This window comes from Ixodes scapularis, unplaced genomic scaffold, assembly GCF_016920785.2.
Source record: "Ixodes scapularis isolate PalLabHiFi unplaced genomic scaffold, ASM1692078v2 PGA_scaffold4__175_contigs__length_147842914, whole genome shotgun sequence".
NCBI classification, from domain to species: Eukaryota; Metazoa; Arthropoda; class Arachnida; order Ixodida; family Ixodidae; genus Ixodes; species Ixodes scapularis.
In genome coordinates, this window is record NW_024609879.1 from 45,221,445 (window position 1) to 45,242,322 (window position 20,878).

Sequence of the window (20,878 nt, forward strand, 5' to 3'; positions counted from 1 at the left end):
GCATTTTGCCGAAGATCCGGGCTCTAGTCATCACTCTACACAAGCGCGTTTGTATCGATGTACTCTATAGCTATTAGGGAGAACTCGGGGGAGATTCAATAGGCATAACCCTTTTTAGTGTTTCCGCCAACTGGGGTAGGCTGGCAGGAATTCGCTAACGATGACGTAAAACGCAGACCTTGTCTTCTAGCTTATATTGGGGAGTTCCAGAAAACAGTTACCGTGTTCCGCGTACCTCAATGCTGAAGCTTTTGAAGCATGCTTTTAAGCGCGTGTCCCGCGGTCATGGTTACTCTGGCGTAGGCTATAGAAGGATGCTTCAAAGGCTCCAGTAGTGCGGTACACGGAACATGTTAACGGTATGCTAAAAGTCCCTATTGTCGCATACGCTTTTCAGGAACGTTATCCCATGCTCATCAGCACTTGCTTTCTGCAACTCCAGGTGTCCCAGACCGTGGTTCCTCTCATCATCGGTACGTGCCGAGCCATGGCTCGAGCGAGCTTTGAGCTGCCTTACCTCATCTGCCAAATTTTTCCAGTTCCTGAAAAAGTGTCTATTATACAGAACGAAAGAAGCGAAAGCTATAGCAAGAAAAAGAAGCAGGTCGATGCCTACAATCCGATCTTGGTACCCCGAAGAGCCATGGTGAACTACTGGATGTCCTCGTGCCACAAAGGAGCGTCCAGGGAGCGCAGGGAAGCCCTTCTCCCCTACGAGAACATCACGACTCCCATTCCCTTCAAGCCGTCGACTTTTTTATTTCGTCATTTCGGATCCAGTTTTAGCCAGATGCGCGTGATCGCCGAACGGGAGGACCTAATTCGCAAATCGCACATGAAGTTCAGCGCCATGAAGGTACAGGTGTTCCTCACCCTCGCTGACCGAATGTTGTCCGACGAGATGATCGAGTACCTGGACCGTTGCGCGACCTTGGTACATGACGGAAATCTGTCGATGATTAACCCATACATCTCGTTCGGCGAAATCTTGAAGCTTGTCTGGATCACGCTGCTCCAAGAGCTCCTCTGCAGCTACACTATGGCCGATAGGGAAAACTGGAAAACCTCGGCACCCCTGTTCTACAGTCTCACCAGGGACATACAAAAATTCGCGAAGCATCTGTTCATCGCCGGTCAGAAGGAAATACAGGTCAAGTCGTACGACTTGAGCGATCAAGAACAGAGGGAGAACAAATTCATTTGCATCAACCGCTTCAAGTTGAACGTGCAGACTATCGCAGTCTGCGTCGAAATTCTCGTCTGGGCCGAAGTGGACGAGAACGGCGGAGACCTTCTCTGCGGCAAACTGACTGAGAAGATTTCCAGTCCTCACGGCCTAAAGCTTGCGCTGGGACACTTGCCGATCATCATCGTCTGCTTGGAAGGGCTAAGGACCCTTGCTGAGACGTTCCCCTTGATCGTCGACACCTGCTTACTGCCCTTGCGGGAGTTTCTAGGAAATCCTGCTCCCGTGCTGCTGAAGCTCCACCAGTCTATGGAAGAGATTACCAGTGGTGACCATGCAGGCGTCAGGATAATCTGCCAAACCGCCTTGAGGCAGGTCCGGGACACGGCTATCGAGAGCCTCTGTGGCGTCCTCAGGGTGGGCATTGAACAAGACCCCGAGTGCGTTCAGGCCTACTTGGCTTCCGCGTCCAATAAGCTGTACCAGGCCGAAATCAGTGGAGGTGAAGGGGGTCTCATTGCGGTCAACACAGTGCTGGCTCTTGGAAAGATTGCGGTGTACCTGAAGAGAACTCCCAAGACCGAAAAGTCGGTGCTCCAGTTCTTCCAGCAACGGTTTTGTAAGCCACCTTCTACCTTGGACACGGTCATCGTGGACCAAATGGGGAGGATGATTGTTGCCAAAGTGGATAGGCAGGTCCGGGACGAGATAATGAAGATGCTTACCATGATCACTCTGGTGGCCAACTCACTTTACTCCAGGAGCTCCGTGGCAGAATCAAAGTGAGTTGTTCCTTGTGTGCAGTGGCGTAAATCCATTCGAATTCTGGGAAAAGATGGGGGAGGGGCACGCAGACTGTTATGGTAGCTTTTTTAAGTTTTAAAATTTTATATGAAATGTGTGTTTTCGCCCTGGAAGTAAATAAAAAAAAATAAACGTAATGTATAAATATTAAAAAAAAAACACATGCCACCGGTTTATATTCAACAGTAATGAAGTTTAGATGGGGTTTCACGTACCTCAGTCGGGGATGTAGTTATAATTTTATAAATACCATAGTGAGATAACTTAAACAGAAAGTTTGCAATGGGATTTGACAATTATTTTTCCTTCATAGAAAATATCTGTACGTATTAAAATAAATAATATCAGTTCGTCAGTGCGCATATTTGGAAATTAGCACAATGTTAATTTTGCCTGTATACTAAACGCAATATTTTGCATAGAAGGGGTATTAACACGAGGAAGGCCCTGGCTTCTCGGCTCCGACATTCACAAGGACGGTGGGGAGTCTAGTTGCTTTTTCTTAACGAGACACAGGCAATGTTCATAACCTCGTGCTGTGACAGGGGATACGGTCCATTCGTCACATGCACACTCGTCACAGGACGATTGGTCACAGGACGATTCGTCACACAGGAACATTCGTCATAGGATGACTCGTCACGCGGCCAACCGGTCCCCCAATAGTTCGTCCCCCCTCAGCTACTTCCTTTGCTTCCACGAAACCTCATACACTCAAAAATTTAAGGCCGACTACAGCCATCACTGAATTTTCACGAAGAGACCTACAGCCAAGACAAAAGAACAGGTCCTTGTATGCTTTATCGGTTAGATCATCGCCAGCAGGCAACTTGGCAGTACACTGTGATAGGTGCGGTTGCAAACCCGTTCTTGTTAAAATGAGTATCTTAGGACGACACAGTCAACAGATGACTAGAGAAATTTTAGAGGCATTTTATATTTCGAAGCAAAAAGATAGGTGCGTTAGTTCGCCTTCCATCGTATTATTTGACAAAGAGCTGGCATTATTGAGCAAATTTGACACGTGCGGGTGAGGGGGGGGGGGGGGGGGGGGGGGGGGGGCGCTGATTTGATGTGGTTTTACGATCCGTGATCCTTGTCTATTTGTGTTTTCGTACAATTAATCAGTTGAGAGTCAGCGCTCGGTTTGTACACTTCGTATTCTTGTCCTCCGTTGGCTTGGTGCTGTTTTACTTTTCGTTAATCCAGCCCGCTTGTATCCCGAACATCGGTCACTCAAGAGATACGCAAAAATTAACCTTTATTATCCCCCCCCCCCCCCCCCCCCCCCCGCCTTCAAACTGGACAATGAATCCGACCTTCATGAAGAAGGACTAGTAGTTTTCAAGACTGAGTTTCCAAAAGCCCTAACCTCTCCTTCACTTGCTCGCCTTGCGGACAGGAACATCAAGAAGCAACTATTGTTAGGTTCGAACAATGGACTTTGTTAGATTGAGATGTGTGAGGATGTTGTATAACGCTCGTGCAATTTGGGGTAGCACTAGATTTGGCTTGTCTGAATCGCCCACCACAAACGTGAAACATACCAACAAATGAAACTGCTTCAGCTAGTTTTTTTCTCCTGGTGCCCTTCCGTCAGGGCGTTCAAATTCGTATGTTGCCATTTAATGTGATAGATTAAAAAAACAAAAAAAAAACTTCGCTTGATTTAACTAAATATGGTAATTAGCACAATACAAAAGTAACGTATATGTAACGATACGTTCCATTTTTTTACTGTAACGGAAACGGGTTCCTTTTTCACGTATGGAACTTGTAACGGGAACGCGTTCCAAAAAGCAGAAGAAACGAGGAACGAGCTTTCGTTCCTTTTTTTGAGGAACGTGTGCAACACTGGCCACCTGATAACGCAAACCACAAACCCATCTTCAACACCTAAAAAAAAAATACAAGAACAAAAACTTTGAGTTGTTCTATCTAGTGTTATTGACGGTTGACTGATACAATTTCCTGTGAAAGCAGTTCTGACTGTTTGCTTCAAGACTTGTTGCATAATCTTTTTCGTTTTTCTTAACACCAGATTTTTTCAATAATCAGGCAATCAATTATTGAATTCCTGCGCATGTTTAGCTATTTCAGAGTTCGGAGATTTGTTCTTGACCGCCCTTACGTGCTCGAGAAGACTGCCATATAGGCACCTTTTCGTCTGCCCCACGTACGAAAACGCCATTTGGATATCATATACTGCTCCAACCTGGCAATCAACGGTGGCTTCCCTATGTCGTTTTTGACAACCCTTTGCTCCGTCCGCAAACGGGGTAAGCCTGTTCAACTTAGAAGTCGGAAGAGAAAACCTCTCCAAAGCGGAACCTCCCGGCCGCTGCCAACAGGTTGTGCGAAAAAAGATTAAAAAAATGGGATGCACACGATCCTGTACGGTTTTTTCTTTTTTTCCTCAACACGCCTCCGATTCTTTCAAAGCACTTATACCTCGCCTCCTATACGCACACCCATTGCCCCCTAACAACCTTCTGTACTTTGTCCCGGTAAGACATTTTTTAGAGCCTTGTCCAGCATGCACACCACTACACCTCGTTTGGCCAATTTCGAATGAGAACGTTTGTATGGCAAAAGAAGTTTGCCGCGAACTTGCCACATTCCCAGCACAACCCGTTTATTGTGAAGATACGTTGAAGACATTTCGATGTGTTCAATTGTGTCAGAGGCTACACAGAAGATCAAAGAGGTCATACTACAGGTGACGGCGGAGTTGACCTTTTGCAGTGAGGAGCCTGATGAAAGTGTGCTGCCGTATTCGGATTTGAGGTTGAATACGCTAGACTTGTTGTGCTGGGAATATATCATGCTCGCGGCAAGACCCTTGTTGCCGTAGAGACGTTGTCATTCGAAATTGGCCAAACAAGGTCTTTGCTGGACAATGCCCTAAAAAATTATTGCCGGCACAGAGTACAGAAAGCTGTTAGGAGAAAGTTGGCACGTGTATAGGAAGTGGGGTATAAGAGTAAAATTGGGGAGGATCTCCTTCCTTCCTCGGCTCCGCCCTCTTTTCTGCCAGCCACGTTCTGTGGCTCCTCGCGCCCCGCTTGTCGGCTTTGGCGAAACAACCTCCCTCTCTCTTTTCACAATTTTTTCTTCTATCAGCTGTTATCCCCTTCCCCTCCCCCCAATCCAACGATGACCGTTCGGCCTATGGCTGTAACTCCAACGATGTTTTTTCCTCTTTTGCAAGACTTCTCTCTCTCTCTCTCTCTCGCGTCGCAAAGTGCTTGGAAAGAATAGGAGGCGTGGTGAGGAAGAAAGAAAGAAACGGGATAGGGTTGTGAGCATTCCCTTTTTTCTATCATTTCTCGCACAACCTGTTGGCGGTGGCCGGGAGGTTCCGTGTTGGGGTGGTTTTCTCTTCCAACTTTAAATTGAACAGGCTTACACCGCTTGTGGGTGGAGCGCAGGGTTTTCAGATACGGCACAGGGGAGCTACCGCTGATTGCTAGGTTGGAGTAGTGTATGATATCCCAAATGACCTGTCGGTTTTCGTACGTGGGACAGACGAAAAGGTGCCGATATGACAGACTTCTTTAGCACATGAGGACGGTCAAGAACATATCTCCGAATTTTGTGTAAACATGTGCAGGAATGAAATAATCGTCTGACTGATGGGGGAAACTGTGGGGATAAGCACAGAAAAATATTAAGCAAAAAGAGTTCTGATGTAGCCAGTCAGAAAGTTCTGCAACTGTAGGAAATTCTCAGTCAACTGTCGATAACACTATACACTCCCTGCAACACGATGGGTGCACCTCCCCCCTCACCCCCAACAAGGGTTGGAGGGTGCCTGAACCCGCCCCCTCCCCTTTCCCCGGTATTTGCGTCACTGCCTCTCCGTGATAAATAGGAATGATGCAGTGTGAATTAAGTCCCAACAGTATTGGTGGATTATCATTTACTGGCTACACTCTGCAAAGGAAAATGACTGGGTATCCTTGCTTGGTACGGGCATGCCGTGCTGAAAAATGGGCTGATCTGTGTTTTCCTAAGGCGGCAAGTTTTGACTTATGTTGAGATGAAGTAGTTACAATCCAGAGAAGGACGAAGGTCATGTCTACCGCTCAAATTATATTTGCGGTAGATCACTGAGCATGACAAAACGTTATCTCAGCATTTATTGCAGATTTTCCCACCAAAGCATTTATTTATAGGCCCACATATCCTTTAGAATAAAAGAAAAAAAAAGTGTGAAATGCATAAAATTTCAGGAACATGTTGCTCAAATGATAAAATACAAACACGTCGTTAAAAAAAAATGAAAAGCCACCGGCGTCGTGACATCGAGCTAGTAAAAACTCGTCCTTAGCGTCTGAGCTCAAACTCAGTTTTTCTTCATGTTTGTATGTCCTGATCATTGTTTTCTTTTTTCGTCGAAGAAATTGTATCTTTTTAAGTGGTTGTTTGGCGTGGATGGGCGGAAAGGCGGCTTTCAAGTACACAATGTTATTTTGGTCACGAAAAGTTTTTAAGCGTCAGTTAACTTGGCGTGCATGAGTAAGGTTTTTCCTCGCTTTCTAATGGGGCTTGGTTTCCGAGGTTTGAGGGATGCTCTCCGCCTTAGTTCGCCGAGATCCGCCTAAACATATTGGTAAGTCAGGGATCTGCCCGCTATCTACTACAATCCCGCGTTTTCCTATCTCGAAAAGCCCAGCAACTCATTTGAAAAAAAAAAAAAAACCTAAATAAAAGAAACCCAATTTTTTTTTTTGTTTTTACAAAACAAAAATTAAACGCTTCTCATTCCCCCCTCCCCCCCCCCCTCCAAAAAAAAAACAAACAACAATCCGGCTGTGTTCGGACTGTATGACTATGCAGCAAAGTCACCGGTCTCCAAACCATAGGGCGCCCTATTGTTTGAAGACCGGTGGCTTCGCTGCGTTACCATACGAGTTAAGCCTTTTCTTTTTTTACTTTTTCCTCAGGTAAGTTCGCTCTTGGCAAATTATGTAGCAAAAAGCCACCACTTGTGGGCAACGCTGCAAAAAATCGTAGAGCGATAGGTTAAGAAACCGATTTTAGCGGTCGATTGAAAGAGCTTGGCCACTATTTGAGACACTTCGCAGCCGACGCTACGAGCTGATGGGGACAATCAAACTGCGTTGAAATCGCACCATCGTTCACGTTTTTGTAGCTGTTCTACCATTCTCTGAACCATTGATTGACAGAAAAGGCCCAGTGACTCGAACTTCTGACGCTACTTGATTGGCCCCATTGCCTGGTAGCGTTGGCTGCCTCTGGAATGAAATGATGTATAGCTTTGCTTTACATTATCTTTTTTCGGAATTGTGAAAGTAGGTGTCGGTCACGGTTAGGTACACAAAAGCTCCTATAAAACAGTATAACATGCACGTAAAAGCTCTGCGCTTAAAACAAGCAAGGTACTACAGCGTGAGAGTCAGACTAAATAGGTGTCATTTGAGAGTGCTGATCCCCCACCAAAAAATATTCGCCACCTGTGATTTGGTAATTCAGAAATGTGCACGTCGGGTTCTAAGCATTTTTGAATATGAATGCCAGATGTGCGTGAAAAATACTTGAACTTGAGGGACTAAGGCCCTTTAATGACCTATATAAGTTCGTCTGACATCGTCAATATGGCAATGACTGTCACGTCAAAATTACGTACCGTAGCGTGGCTTCGCGAGCAGAGCGAAGGGTCTTTTTGATGGTTTCCGAACTCTGCATTTGTCTGGTGGTTGTTTTTATCTGCAGGTACCACGGTTACAAGCACGTCGCCCTACCTGTTGTCAAGGTTTTAATCAAGGTTGCGTCTGGAATGGATGGCGCTGACGAACAGGTAGAACTGCTGAGCACGCTTCTGGAGCTCTTTGTTCAAATCGGCATCGACGGCTGCCGCAGCTGCGAGAACCAGTTGGCCTTCAAGGAGTCCGGCGTTGCGAGCAACATGGGCATTCTTATACCGGTCATATCCGCTCTGATTCGAAGGATGGATCCTATTGTAGGCGCCAAGTCGAGACTACACAAGTTGTTCTGGGACTTTTGGTTGTACGCCTCCCTAATGGGATTTACCGTTATGTCTGGTGTGTGGCCGGACGAATGGTATTACGCCACGGGCGACATAGCGCTGAAGTCGCCCATGCTAGTCTGCAAAGAACACTTGAGACCCGTTCTGCAGTTCAACAGCAATACCCACAGTGAGACGGCTGCCATCGTGGATCTTGGGGATGTCAAGTTTCAGCTGCTGAAGGAACTGAAGGGAGGTACTGCAATCAGTACCATCCTTTACAAGATGAACTTCCAGCAGGCCACCTACCTTCTCTCGGTGATCGACCTTGAGACGTTACGAATTCAAAATTCGGTGACAACGAAATCTCCGTACCATATTATTCTTCAGTACCTCGAGTTCCCACTTATCCAGAAAGACAAGGGGGGGATGTTTACCTGCATGTGTGCTGTGGCCGACAAAGTGTTCGAGATTTTTTTAGATGTCATGATGGGCAAACCGAAGGAAGAAGAGCGGGAAGCTGAGCTTGAAGAGTATTTTGTCTATCTCCTCGTGAAATTTGTCGACCCCGAAAAGTCTATACGTCGGGTTTCTGACAGGTTCATTTCGGGCTTTATAGACAGGTTTCCCCACTTGTTGTGGAGTCGAAAAGTGCTCTGGTCTATGCTCGATATCCTACAGGCCCTAGCACACTCCCTTGAGCTTGACCCAAACGAGACGGGACAAGAAGTGGTCGTTCCCGACACACCTTACAGCATCACACTCACAGACACGATGGAAGGGCGAGAAACGGTTGTGAGAGACCTCGCGGCTCATTGCCAGGGAATCGTGCAGGAGGCAGTAAAGTGGGCTCCAATAGCCACAAGATCGCACCTCCAGGAGTACATGGTGACACACTCAGAAATGGTTGAGGCCCTTACGCAGCATACAGGCGTGGGCTTGGCAATCGAGAGTATCATGCTGTTTGCAGGTCTAAACACTGTGTCATCTCCTCAGTCCTTGACTCTTCTTGAAAGGTGGCCTGCTTGCGTGAAAAAGGACTACTCAGAATTTGTATGCTCCATGGAAATCCGCTGCAGATATTCCGGTGAAGTAGCTGGTTTGTTGATGACCTCGAGAAACACGGAATACACGCGCAAGGAGCTTGCGGCGAAGTTACTGAATCAATTGCACTCCAGCTGGAAGACCAAGCAGAAAAAGTTGCACAAGCGGTGCATCTTCCGCATCTGCGCCCTGCTTGTGAGCACAAAGGGACTTGACCGTAAGCTCCTCAAGTCGCTCTGCTGGTCTCCGGTTGAGTTCTTCTCCGAGGAGCCTACTCGGAACGCAATCTACTGTTGGCAATGGTTTCTGGCGGCTAAACCTGAAGAAGAGCTCAGATTTCTCCATGAAATGGGCGCGGCTTGGCTCGCCACGTTGGAGCGGAAACTGGGGCTCTTCTCGAAAGACCCTGTCCAAACTGACCCTTGCGCCGTCGGCGAGAAGAGTGACTTGAACCCCAAGCCTCCTTACATCATACCGCATGAGGTATGGGTAAACTTCCTCGTCGAGAAGATTGAGTCTGCCAAGTTTAGCAGCCAGGCCGAGATTGAAATCTTCACCAACCTCATATATAGGACCTTCTCGCCGATCATAGGAGAGAACCAGTTCTGCTGCCGGCACATCTCTGTGGTTGGCACGAGGTTCAATCTGCTCAGCAGCGCCATCTCGCTGTTGCAGAGCGACGCCTTGAACAGCAACATGATACGGAGCATTCTTAGAGAACGCGTGTACGCTGCTGCCCTGGACTACTTCTGTGGGCCACAGCTGTACCCCACCGAGCGAGGCGGCAAGCTTCGGGAGAACATCCTAATGATGGTCAAGTTCTGGATGGCGATGCACAACGACAAGAAGTATCTGCGGCACTGCAATTTCTTGAAGGATATGGTTGGCAATCAGATCATCAGTTCCGCGAAAGCCTCGGGGTCCGGACCCGAAAACGAGGCCACCCCGACCACAACCGAAAACGCCTCGATGCCGTATACCCCATTGGGGTGGCAGCAATTGGCGTTCAACAAGGGTTCCAGCGAGACATCTTCAGTGTCCAAGTTGACTTCGACTACAGCGTCGAAAGACTTCAGAGACAGCCCGGTGATTCCAGACACGGCGTACACGAAAGAGTACCTTCGCAAGCGATCCCTCATACTGGCCTTGTTATCCGTAGAAGTCGAGTTTCTGATCACGTGGTACAATCCAATGGCCACGTTGGACAAAGCGATTCCCGGCGAGGAGATCATAAGCGCCTGGAGGTGCCAGCATATCACCGAGCGTGGCTGGATGGAGATGGCCAGGGTTGCCTGGAGCTTGTCACCTTCACTTGCTGTGTACCTGCCCAGCCGATTTAGGTAAGTTTGGATGGGCGGGTCCGTGACCTTTCATATTCTACATTGTTAGGAACGTGGAGATATAGTTTCCGACTTAGGTGTAATAATGCTCTGAATTGTTGTCTGTCCCTCATGAAATTCACAGGAGAAAACTATTTTTGCTTGTGTACCTTATTATTTTTTTTTTAAACCAAGCAGTATGCAGTGCACTATATTTCTGAGCTTTTAGCAGCACTTATTTTAGTCACGTGCATGGTGATGCAGGTATTTTACGAACGAATAGTCTATTTTACCTATCTTATTAGATCCTCTAGTGAGCTTCGGGGCTCAAGCGAGATCCCTTACGACCGTTATATATGCGCCCCGTTCCCTTCGTTCCCTTGCTATCAAGATAGCGAGGGGATGCGGGGAGGGGAATGGAGAAGGGGGGGGGGGGGTGATAGATATGCCGTCTTAGACTACGTTTACTCAGATTGTGGAGGTATAGTTTCTCTGGCGTGGAGTAGATAGCGGTACCGAATCTTTCGTTTCATAAAATTTTATTGACAATAAAAGGATGCAGCCTCTTTGTTCGCATGTCTAAAAAAACAACAAAAAACTCGAAGGATGCTTAAGCTTAGCCTTTAAGAGTGGAACACGATAGCGTTACCGGGCATCGTCCGCAAAGCCTTCTCATATAAACCTGCGCCCATTCCCAGGCCGTGCAAGCGTGAGTGCGTGGACTATACTTCGTTCACCCTTAAACCGTGGCTAGAAGCTCGGCCTTCAGGCGGAGCTTCTCGTCTCAGATTAAGGGAGAACGGAGTATAGTCGGTAGCGTCACGTGTCACGTGACGTCCCACAGGCATGCGACGCCACATCTCACAACCCACATCGCTCACGTGTGACGTCACTTTTCACGTGGCGTCACTCTTGAGCGATGTGGGTTGTTTGAAATTACCGCGCGAGGTTATGTGGCGTGACGTCAGGTTTGACGTCATGACCCTATCGACTCGCTAAGAATGGTGAGAACAATTTCCGATAAATATATCTAAAATTGTTTTCGCCAAAGTTTCTAGCTAAGTTTGGCGTGAAAAGTTTTCCGCCAAAGTTAGCGGGTCGATAGTGTCATGTCGTCACAGCCACGTGTGACGTCACGCATGACGTCCCACGTGGCTTTGACGTCATGACTCTTTTGACCAATCAGGATTTTCCGGTCCCGCCGACGCCGGATTTTCAGCGACACGAGCTCCTTAACGCCCCCTATCTGGTTAAACTAAAATATATAACCTTACCCTGAGCAGGTTACTGCGCAAATCAGCCAAACATGTCCCAATTAGGCGTTAGACCCCGTAATAAATATTCAATGGACTTCCTTATAGGCTTTCATGAAGTATCGCGGTATCTCCTCTAAGAATATCTTAAAATGAATGGCACTAACAAATTGGTTTCGATCACCGCAAGGAAGAATTGACAAAATATAAACATAAATGTATATGTTTCGGTACCGCCAGCGGCGTCGTCAGCTAGCGGTCCGTACGATATTTTTGTGTTTCAATTAACTGCGCATCGATATTCAATTGGTATGTTTTTCACTTTATACGAGCTTACAGGCACTAGTTGGACCCAAGTATATTCGCACCCAGTGCCTCTGACCAAGAAACTCCTTTGTTGCGATATAATTTCAAGGAAACAAGCCAGCGTTTTCATTTAATCTCTCCTTCCCGAAACTTGACATAACGGGGGGATCGCAGTATCCCCCAGTGAAGATATTTGAATGCGATTCTTAGAGTGGACCCGAGCATTGCGTGGACGCTCGAGTGGGGCTCGTGATAATCGTTAGGTCGGGAAGCATTCGGGTAGTGGCCCGTGTTCAATCGCTTCAATGACGACAATAGCTGAACCATAGCAATGTCTTGAACTCAGCGAGTGTCCTGTGCTTTGCAAACCCCAGCGCGTGGCTATGATCAACATTGGCGTTATATAATCGGCTCCAGACCACGTGGCCACTTGTTCTGGCTGTGATTTTAGGGAGTGAACGCTTTTCGTTTTTCTTTATTGTTTTCTGCGACTTTGATTCCGTGGGGTGAAAAGCGAACGGCTGTTTCACAGGTCATTAACGTCAGGGATCCGTTCTAAGCGGTATCTGCGCAAAGTACGAACATCATTGCATCGCCCCTTTAAAAGATGGTTTATAGTCGTTAGACTGTCTTGACATTCTCCTGGTCACATTGTCAGTCTTTCCCTTAAAAAGAGTTGAAAGTTGATTGCCACTTTTTTTATCTTGCCACTTTTGCGAGCAAGCTTATCCAAATAAATGCGAATACCAAAGGCACATGCCAGATGCATTGCAGGCTGAGAGAAGTTGTCACTCCCGTTCAATTATTTACCGCGCAACTGTTTACTTAAACGTGTTTTCTAGGTCCTCGGATACTTTGCGCTCGGAGGTAATTCGACTGGTCCAAACAAATCCGGACATGGTGTGCCACATCGGCGAAGCTCTGCAGTACATGGTTACTGCGGATAGCGTGATGGAGGACTCCCCTAGCCTGTCCTATATGCAGGCGTGGGCTTCGGTGTCTCCCATCAAGGTCCTCGCCTACTTCTCGAGACTTTACTCACCGCACCCGATCACGGCGCAGTACGCCGTCCGAGTCCTTTCCTCCTGTTCTCCGGACGTGCTGATGTTCTACATTCCTCAGCTGTCCCAGGCGGTCCGCTACGATACCATGGGCTACATTCGGGACTTCATCATCTCGTCCGCCAACATCAGCCAGCTACTCACCCACCAGTTCATCTGGAACATGAGAACAAACATGTTCAGGGACGAGGACGGCCAGGAAAAGGACCCCGACCTCTTTGAGACCTTCAACACCATGATCAGTGCCATGGTTAGCAATCTGTCTGGCAAGGAGAAGCTCTTTTACGAGTCCGAGTTCGACTTCTTCACCAAGATTACGGCCATTTCGGGCGTGCTTCGGCATTTCCCCAAGGGACCGGAGCGCAAGAGGGCCTGTCTCTCTGAGCTGTCCAAGATAAAGGTAGAGCAAGGCAGCTACCTACCGTCGAGTCCGGAGGCCATCATCGTGGACATCGACTACGCCTCGGGAGCACCGATGCAAAGCGCCGCCAAAGCTCCGTTCCGAGCCAAGTTCAAGGTGAGGAAAGTGGGCATCGAGAAAGTCCAGGAGATTGCCACGTCCGGATACAAGGACCTGCGAGACGCGGGAATGTTCAGCGTGGCCGACATGAGGAAGGAGCACTGGCAAGCGGCCATCTTTAAAGTTGGCGACGATGTGCGCCAGGACATGCTGGCCTTGCAGGTGATTGCGCTCTTCAAGCACATTTTCTGCATCGCCGGCATCGATGTCTACTTGTTCCCGTATCGGGTGGTAGCTACATCTCCCGGGTGCGGGGTCATTGAGTGTGTCCCGGACACCACGTCCAGAGACCAGATGGGACGCCAGACGGACATCGGTCTGTATGAGTACTTCATCCAGAAGTACGGCGACGAGTCCATGCGGAACTTTCAGGAGGCGCGCAACAACTTCGTCAAGAGCATGGCTGCGTACAGCGTGGCCATGTTTCTGCTACAGGTGAGCTTGCGTTCTGCCTAAAGGGACCATGAATCGATAGTGGGCTTAAATTTTACTATTTGCAGATTATTTTGTTTGGCGCATAAAGGTATAGGGAGCAACAAAAGGTGGATATCGCTTGGAATCTAGAAAATCAAGGGCGGAGTAATTGTTTTTTGGCGACAGCCGAATGTGGCGAAGTTTGCCAGTGAATCCCCACCTGTCACTTGTGTAGGGTTGTGGCTCTCTGCTAAACTTAGCGAGCAAAATTTCGCCCTGAAATTTAGCGGATATTTTCCTGCCAAGTTTATCGGGAGAGATTTTTCACCAAATTTAGCGGGAAAAATTTTTCCCGATACATTTCGCGGCAAAATGCTTCGTTCGTTTTCCCTCTAGATTTAGCGGGATATATACGAATGTACGAAAGTAACCCGTGTGCAGCAGAGTGTGCAGGCAATACTACCTAGAGGATAAGACTTTTGCATACCGTCATCGGATCCCCGACCCGCCCCTGGTGGCAAACAGGCTGAAGCTTGACGGGAGTAGTCGGCAAGCGCAAGCGCGTCAGTCGTGGCTGGGCCGCTTACAACCGTAGCGCTTGTGAGAAGGTAGCGCTCGGCGGCGCCACGACGAGCGAGTCTGCCGCTTTTAACGCTGGACTTCATGAGACGAATTCGCTGCGAAAAAGGGACGAATTTGGCACTGCGGCTTTTGCTCTAGGCGTGGCATCAGCGCAGCGTCTGCGACGTCGCGCGCAAAGCGAGCGCACCGTCGGGCGACGTTCGTCAGTTATTCGTCACATAATTCGCTCCATGGAGTTCAGCCTTCAGCCTTCTCGTCAAGCCTAAGTTCATTCGCAGGCCGTGGCACGGGAATGGTGTATACTATAGAGTTATTACAACAAATGCTAGAGGCTCAGCTGGCGCTTGTGTCCTCGGAACTTCTGGTTGCCAATTGAAGCAGACAGCAATTAGTCTACTTTTCCAGTGTTCCTCTGCAGGGAAACCAGTTTAGAACGAACCCACTTACAGCGAATTTTTGTCGATATTGAACTCACGGAAACTTTAAATAAAAATGCATGCAAAAGGTACTTTTTATAACGAACAACACATTGGCTACATCGAACGTTTTACCCCGGGAAGGCTTTCAAAAACGTGCAAACATTCGTCTTCTAGCCTGTCCCTTCCCTCCAAAAAAAGGTAGGAAAGAAAGAAAATTACAAAACAAAAGCTCATCCCGCAAACAAAGTTGAGCGAAGAGAAGCGATTCAAAAAGAAAGAAAGCTAAAAAAAAAAAAAAAAAAAAAAAAAACCGCCGTGCACGCACGCAAAAAAAAAAACAACAACAAAAAAAACTTTTCATTCCAAAGCCGTCGCCCACGAAGAGAAGCAATCCAGGGCCCGTTTGCTCGAAGCACTAACCGCGGCTAAAGTTAGCCGCACTACCTAGGAGGGGGATTTCGAGATCACGTGACTGGCTCGGTAGGGATGCGGGGAGACATGGCGGTGCCAAAGTGAGTGAGCGCCGCTCGCTTTGGAACTAATATGTCGTTGTGGTTGCAATATCGGGCGGGTTAGTAAGCAACGAATGGTGCAGGAGGCTTTCGCTTTGCCTTACCTCATTAAAACCGCAAAGCATGGGCAATGACATCGCCGCATTTTTTAGATAATGTTTCGATTCTGGGCATTCCTAAGCCTAAATGAACGCGATAATTGTCGGCATGGCAACGTCTTTGGAAAGCGGATTGTTGATAGCGCACAAAAGCAGACAGCGTCCCGACAGACTTTTTTCTAAATTATCCAAGCATCGCGAGGAGAACGCTGGAAGTGTAATTCTACGGTTCACGCGCGCTGGCATTCCTCTTATAAAAGATTTGAAGTAAAAAAATCATAATAAGGCTTTAACGAACGCGCGTGCAAGGCGAAATTTGTTTTATACTTTTTGTTAGAATGGTTACTACTACAGACGCCAGCACGTGCGACGCGTGCAACTAAAGTCGTCGCATGCACCTCGGTGCTAGGATAATTTAGAGAAACGGTCTGTTGGGACGCCGTCTGCTTTTGTGTGCTATCAACAATCCGCTTTCCAAAGACGTTGCTATGCCGACAATAATCGCGTTCACTTAGGCTTAGGAGTGCCCAGAATCGAAACACTATCTAAAAAATGCCACGATTTCATTGCCCATGCTTTGCGGCTTAAGTGAGGTAAAGCAAAGCGAAAGCCTCTAGCACCATTCGTTGCTGACTAACGGGCCCGATATTGCAACCACAACGACATATTAGTTCGAAAGCGAGCGGCGCTCACTCACTGGGGCACCGCCATGTTTCCCCGCATCCCTACCGAGCCAGTCACGTGATCTCAAAATCCTCCTCCTAGGTACTGCAGCTAACTTTAGCCGCAGTTAGTGCTTAGAGCAAACGGGCCCAGAAGGGGAGATAAGCAAAAAGAAATAACTGCACGCATGCAATAAAAGAAAAAAAAAAATTCCAGCGCGTTGTTACAAGGCCGAAGCGAAGAGATGAAAAAGAGAGAGAAACTCTCGCCTACAACGAACGCATCGTGGAAGTTCGCTGTAAATGGTTTTTGCTATGTCGAACTATTTCCTATATCGAACTGATCGTAGCGTTTCCTGCTGTTCGTTATAAAAGGGTTTGACTGTATTACTATGGGAAACGTACGCGATATTTTTCTCTTCGCCAGAGAATAATAGAAATCAGTGTAGGGTGATTTCAGATAAGATCGACCAAAGGGTGGCTGGTCGACATTTTTAAATCAACTGATGTTTTTATATGACATTGTCTAGTGTCTGGTATAAACGAATCCACACTTAATTTTGACCAGAAAAAAAATTTGGAGACAAGAAAAATCGTAAGGCAGGGAGAGGTGGACAGTTGCAATAACGCGCACTGATGGAGGGGGCAAGTTTGAAAGTGAATAATTAAAACAATAAAATTAGGAGAATTTTAAAACTTTTTACAAACAAGCTATGGGTACAACTTGCTTGTAATATAAAGTAATAATATTTATTAAAAATTTATTTAGTTTTCTAAAAATTGCCAAACATGCCTGCTCGAACGACAAATGGCAAACTTTGGAAATCTGTATCTCATGAAATAATTTAATCATTATTACATAACTTGCAGACATTATTTTACTAATATATGGCTATTATTGAAAAAATAAATAAGGTATCTGAGTGACACAATAGTTACGATATATTTAGGCAAACATGGGAAAAAAATCAAACAAAGAAAAATTCCAATGCGAATAAAAAAAAAACACCACCTTCGATTTTTTTAAAATTTGGGTACCCTGTTATACTCTATTTCGGCATTCATTTCTATTAAAAACATGTTGCATCATTGCACTGTGAAAGAAGAAACAACTCCCCAAAGTAGGGTCCTTTTTCAAAGCCTACACTTAGCAGTGTCCTATACAAGTTCCAGTTTCATGAAACTTGCACAAATCTTTTATATACATTTATTCAGATGAGGTCATTGATAAAAAGAGCGATCGGTCACACAGTAAAAGGGAGGAGAAACTATATACAGCATTTTACATAAGCGTACAAAGTGGTATCATATTAGAGACTAATGATTTGAGAAAAGATGATGCAGTGTGAAGTTGTACCTTCCGGTATATTTTACATCTAGAGTAAAATAAATAACTTTACTTCCACACACAAAAACAAAGATATAATAGTAAGATATTTAGGTTGGCTGTGTATTTACGATTACAAACAATTTCAGGTGACGGATGCCATAGTGCCTAACTGGAGCAGCTTCGATGCTCTCGGTGTATGAATGAATCGTGGCAAGCCGATATATTTTATCCTGCTCGAGGATAACATTTTGAGATTTTTTTATAGTGATCAGATAAAAATTATTAGTAACCACCAACAAAAACAGTAGGTTAAATACCCCGTGAAGAAAAATGTGATAAATAAGATGTCCCTGCATTCAAAATGAGCAGTCCTTGGGAAATCAAATTCGGCACTTTACGCTAAGGTTTTCCTCGCTGTACCCATTTAATAAAGTTGCTTCCAAGAAGATCCGACTGTCCGTGCTACATATACGTCACAGGTCCCTTCTGTTGATGACTCGCTGAGCCGCCACGCGTGCCAAGACTGAATGCCAGGGAAGGCGCGCACCGTCAGCCACTCTTCTTTTTTTTTTGTTCACGATACCGAACAACCTCATTTTCGTCCAGATATACAAGATGCACGCCTTTCAGTTTCTTTGATAGAACGCTCACCATTGTCCTGGCCGTCTGAATTGCGCTTACTGAACGTTCTCTCAGGTTGTTCAGCGTGGCCTGGTGCTTCACGAGTCCGCCAACTCCGTCACATGCATTTTTCCCATGTCCAGATGCAGAAAATAACCACTGGGCTTGTGGGCAATCGTCCTTTGCAAATTGGTGAAGCTGGTAGCGATTCTTGAAATGACTGGCGGCGCCGTCACTTACGTACGTCACGTACGAGTATACCGCAACGTTGTCTTCAACCCACTCCTTCACTTTTTCTAGAGCCAAGCAAGCGTGAGCGGCGTCGTGACACAGGTCCTCACTGATGATGGCAAAGCTGTTTGTAGATTTTCTTGTCGTCACTACACATGTAAATACCGAAACTTGTTTTTTTTTTTTTCCAGTGATATGCTTGCACTTCGTCAGGAAGCACGATGGTCCAGTTTTCAGCAAAGTCAAAATGAAAGACAATGCTCCCGCGTTGCATGCACTGTTTTTCATCGTAGATCGCTTTACCTTGCGTTTGCCGGATATGGTTGTGAAGTACCCAACTTCCAACCGTCACTTGGATGACTTTTAGGAAAGTCTCAGGTTCCAAAGTTTTTTTCACAAGGTCGCCGGACTCCCATGTTGCAAGCACAATCTCTTCATCCTCCGGGATATCAAGTTCCTGGAGTGTATGAAACTGGCCTTTTGGGCAGTGATCACAGTCTCCTTGAAGGCACAGTTCTGTTGCTGGGTCGCACAGAAATGCCGAGTTCATTTCACCAGTGTTGAATGTTGAGCCTGTAACGTTCTCTAGAGCGGCAATACAAAGATAATAATTGGCGCAGCGCACACAAACGCACACTTCCTGGTGTGGAATACATTGGACCCATCTAGGGCGCAACGAATAAAATTTCGTTAGCCCAACGCCGGAATCGGGATGCTTGTCTTTGTATATACGGAAGGCCTCTCGTATTGAGCGTGTCATGAAGCGCTTTGGCATGAACGTTTTCTCTCCGTTGAGCATGACAGAGATAACGTCCTTCTGGTTGGGACTTTGGCGCGAACATTGTAGCTCGTCTTTCGTGAAGTACTCTAGGGCAGCAGACAGGTTCTCAGGGCTCACCTTGCACCTCGTGTAAGGATCCGGCTCATACCACACGCCATGCTTTTCCTTGAGTTTTCGGGATTTACTGATGAGGTACATTGAGGCCTGTGGAATCACCTTTTGAACCTCATTCTTCGTCAGTGTTGACGGCAGGAGTGTAAGCAGTTGACAACGTTCCCGGAGAGAGGTGGCGGTTTCAAAGGCCTTCCGAAAGTTGTCCACCCACTCAGTGCATGTGGAGCATGTTGGTTCGGACGACCCCGATGGTGCGTCCCTGTCGTACGCAATACGTAGCCTTGAGCGTATATTCTTGACAGCAACCTGCTCCAGTTCTGTCTGCTTTCTCTTGACATAGGCAGTCCTGTCCCGACTTCTTACCACGCTTGGTTGTCTCAGCGGCGACACATCTGTAGGTAGTATGCTGCGATTTAGATCTTCAATTGCTTCTTCAGCTGGCACAAATATGTCAGGGCACTGCTCTGAGCTTCGCATCGAGATCTCCTTAGTGATGTGCATGAAGCAATGGTAGCACAGGTAGTCCGTCGCACTCACTTTGGTGGAACAGTCAGGCGGAAGAATTTGCTTCAACGAGTTTAGGTCCAACTCGCCAACACTTCGAAAATTCCGCTGCTTTGGTATAGTCTTTTTGTGTTTGCAAAAGTAATCTGCACAAAACACTCGTTCGGAGCTCCAGGACGTCTTCATAATGTATACATAAATAATAGAAATTAAACCCCAACTGATGGCATATAATTGCCAAGTGAAAGAACTACTGGGTGCACAAGTGACAAGTCCGAGGCTGAGGAGCTCACTCACTGCAAACGTACATTTGAAAAGAGAGGTCACAACTCAGGTTGTCGGCAAAGCTTGATCCACGTCAAAGGAAGAAAGAGGGAAAGTCTCCAGACAAAAAATTGTGGTCAGCGGCCTTCGAAAAAGACTTTCCGGAATCGCACTGTCGTCCCTCCACGCGCTGATATGAAAGCACCCGAGCTTCTACCACGTGGTTCATGACACAGCCTGAGCCATGTCGGCGACCGGTTCGCGAGGGGTTGGCGGTGGGGTTACGTTGATGGTCACTCGGATTAGCCCTTGCTGTACTGAGCTACCGCCTGCAGTGCCTTATCGCCGGCTGGTGTCAACAACGAGAACACACACACCCTGTCTACACCAAAATTACAAGCGTTCACCGCACACGCGTCGCCGCCGCTTTTAAGCTTTTGTGAAATTGCTTTCTTTTGCCGCGGAGAACCGCCTTATCTTAACTACGCGCCTGAAATCCTTCCAGGCGGGCGTACACAATATCAAGCGTTTCGAGAAATGCCCGTGGAGTAGAACTATGGGAAAATTCGGAGCCCGCGATGTCGATATCGTCGCCGTTGTGTTAGTACGCCGTCGCGTACTGCAGTCCCCCGTTGGGGGAGGGGGGGGGGGGCGGTCTTACTACGATAACATGGCGACAGCGTTTACACTCTATGTATTTACGCGAGGCTCGAGTATTTGGGGATAATGCTGCCGGTTGGTGTGCCCCTTTGTGCCTGATATTATCGCCCGTGACGCCAGCGAGTGAGATGGCGACAGGCATCTCAGTAAACAGGCGTCGGCGGCCATGTTTTGCTGGTTGAAGCGAACCCCCCTGTCTTT

The 20,878-nt window shown here is 47.1% G+C and overlaps 1 protein-coding gene across 1 annotated transcript in view; it reads left to right on the top strand.

Moving 5' to 3' along the window:
* The window catches only part of LOC120840654 (phosphatidylinositol 4-kinase alpha-like), a 64,354-nt gene that overhangs the window by 29,546 nt on the left and 13,930 nt on the right, over nt 1-20,878 (top strand). Inside the window, exons 4-6 of the mRNA XM_040211263.2 lie at nt 443-1,968; nt 7,730-10,366; nt 12,747-13,920. Coding sequence (XP_040067197.1) covers nt 443-1,968; nt 7,730-10,366; nt 12,747-13,920 — 5,337 coding nt within the window. The remainder of the gene's footprint in view (nt 1-442; nt 1,969-7,729; nt 10,367-12,746; nt 13,921-20,878) is intronic.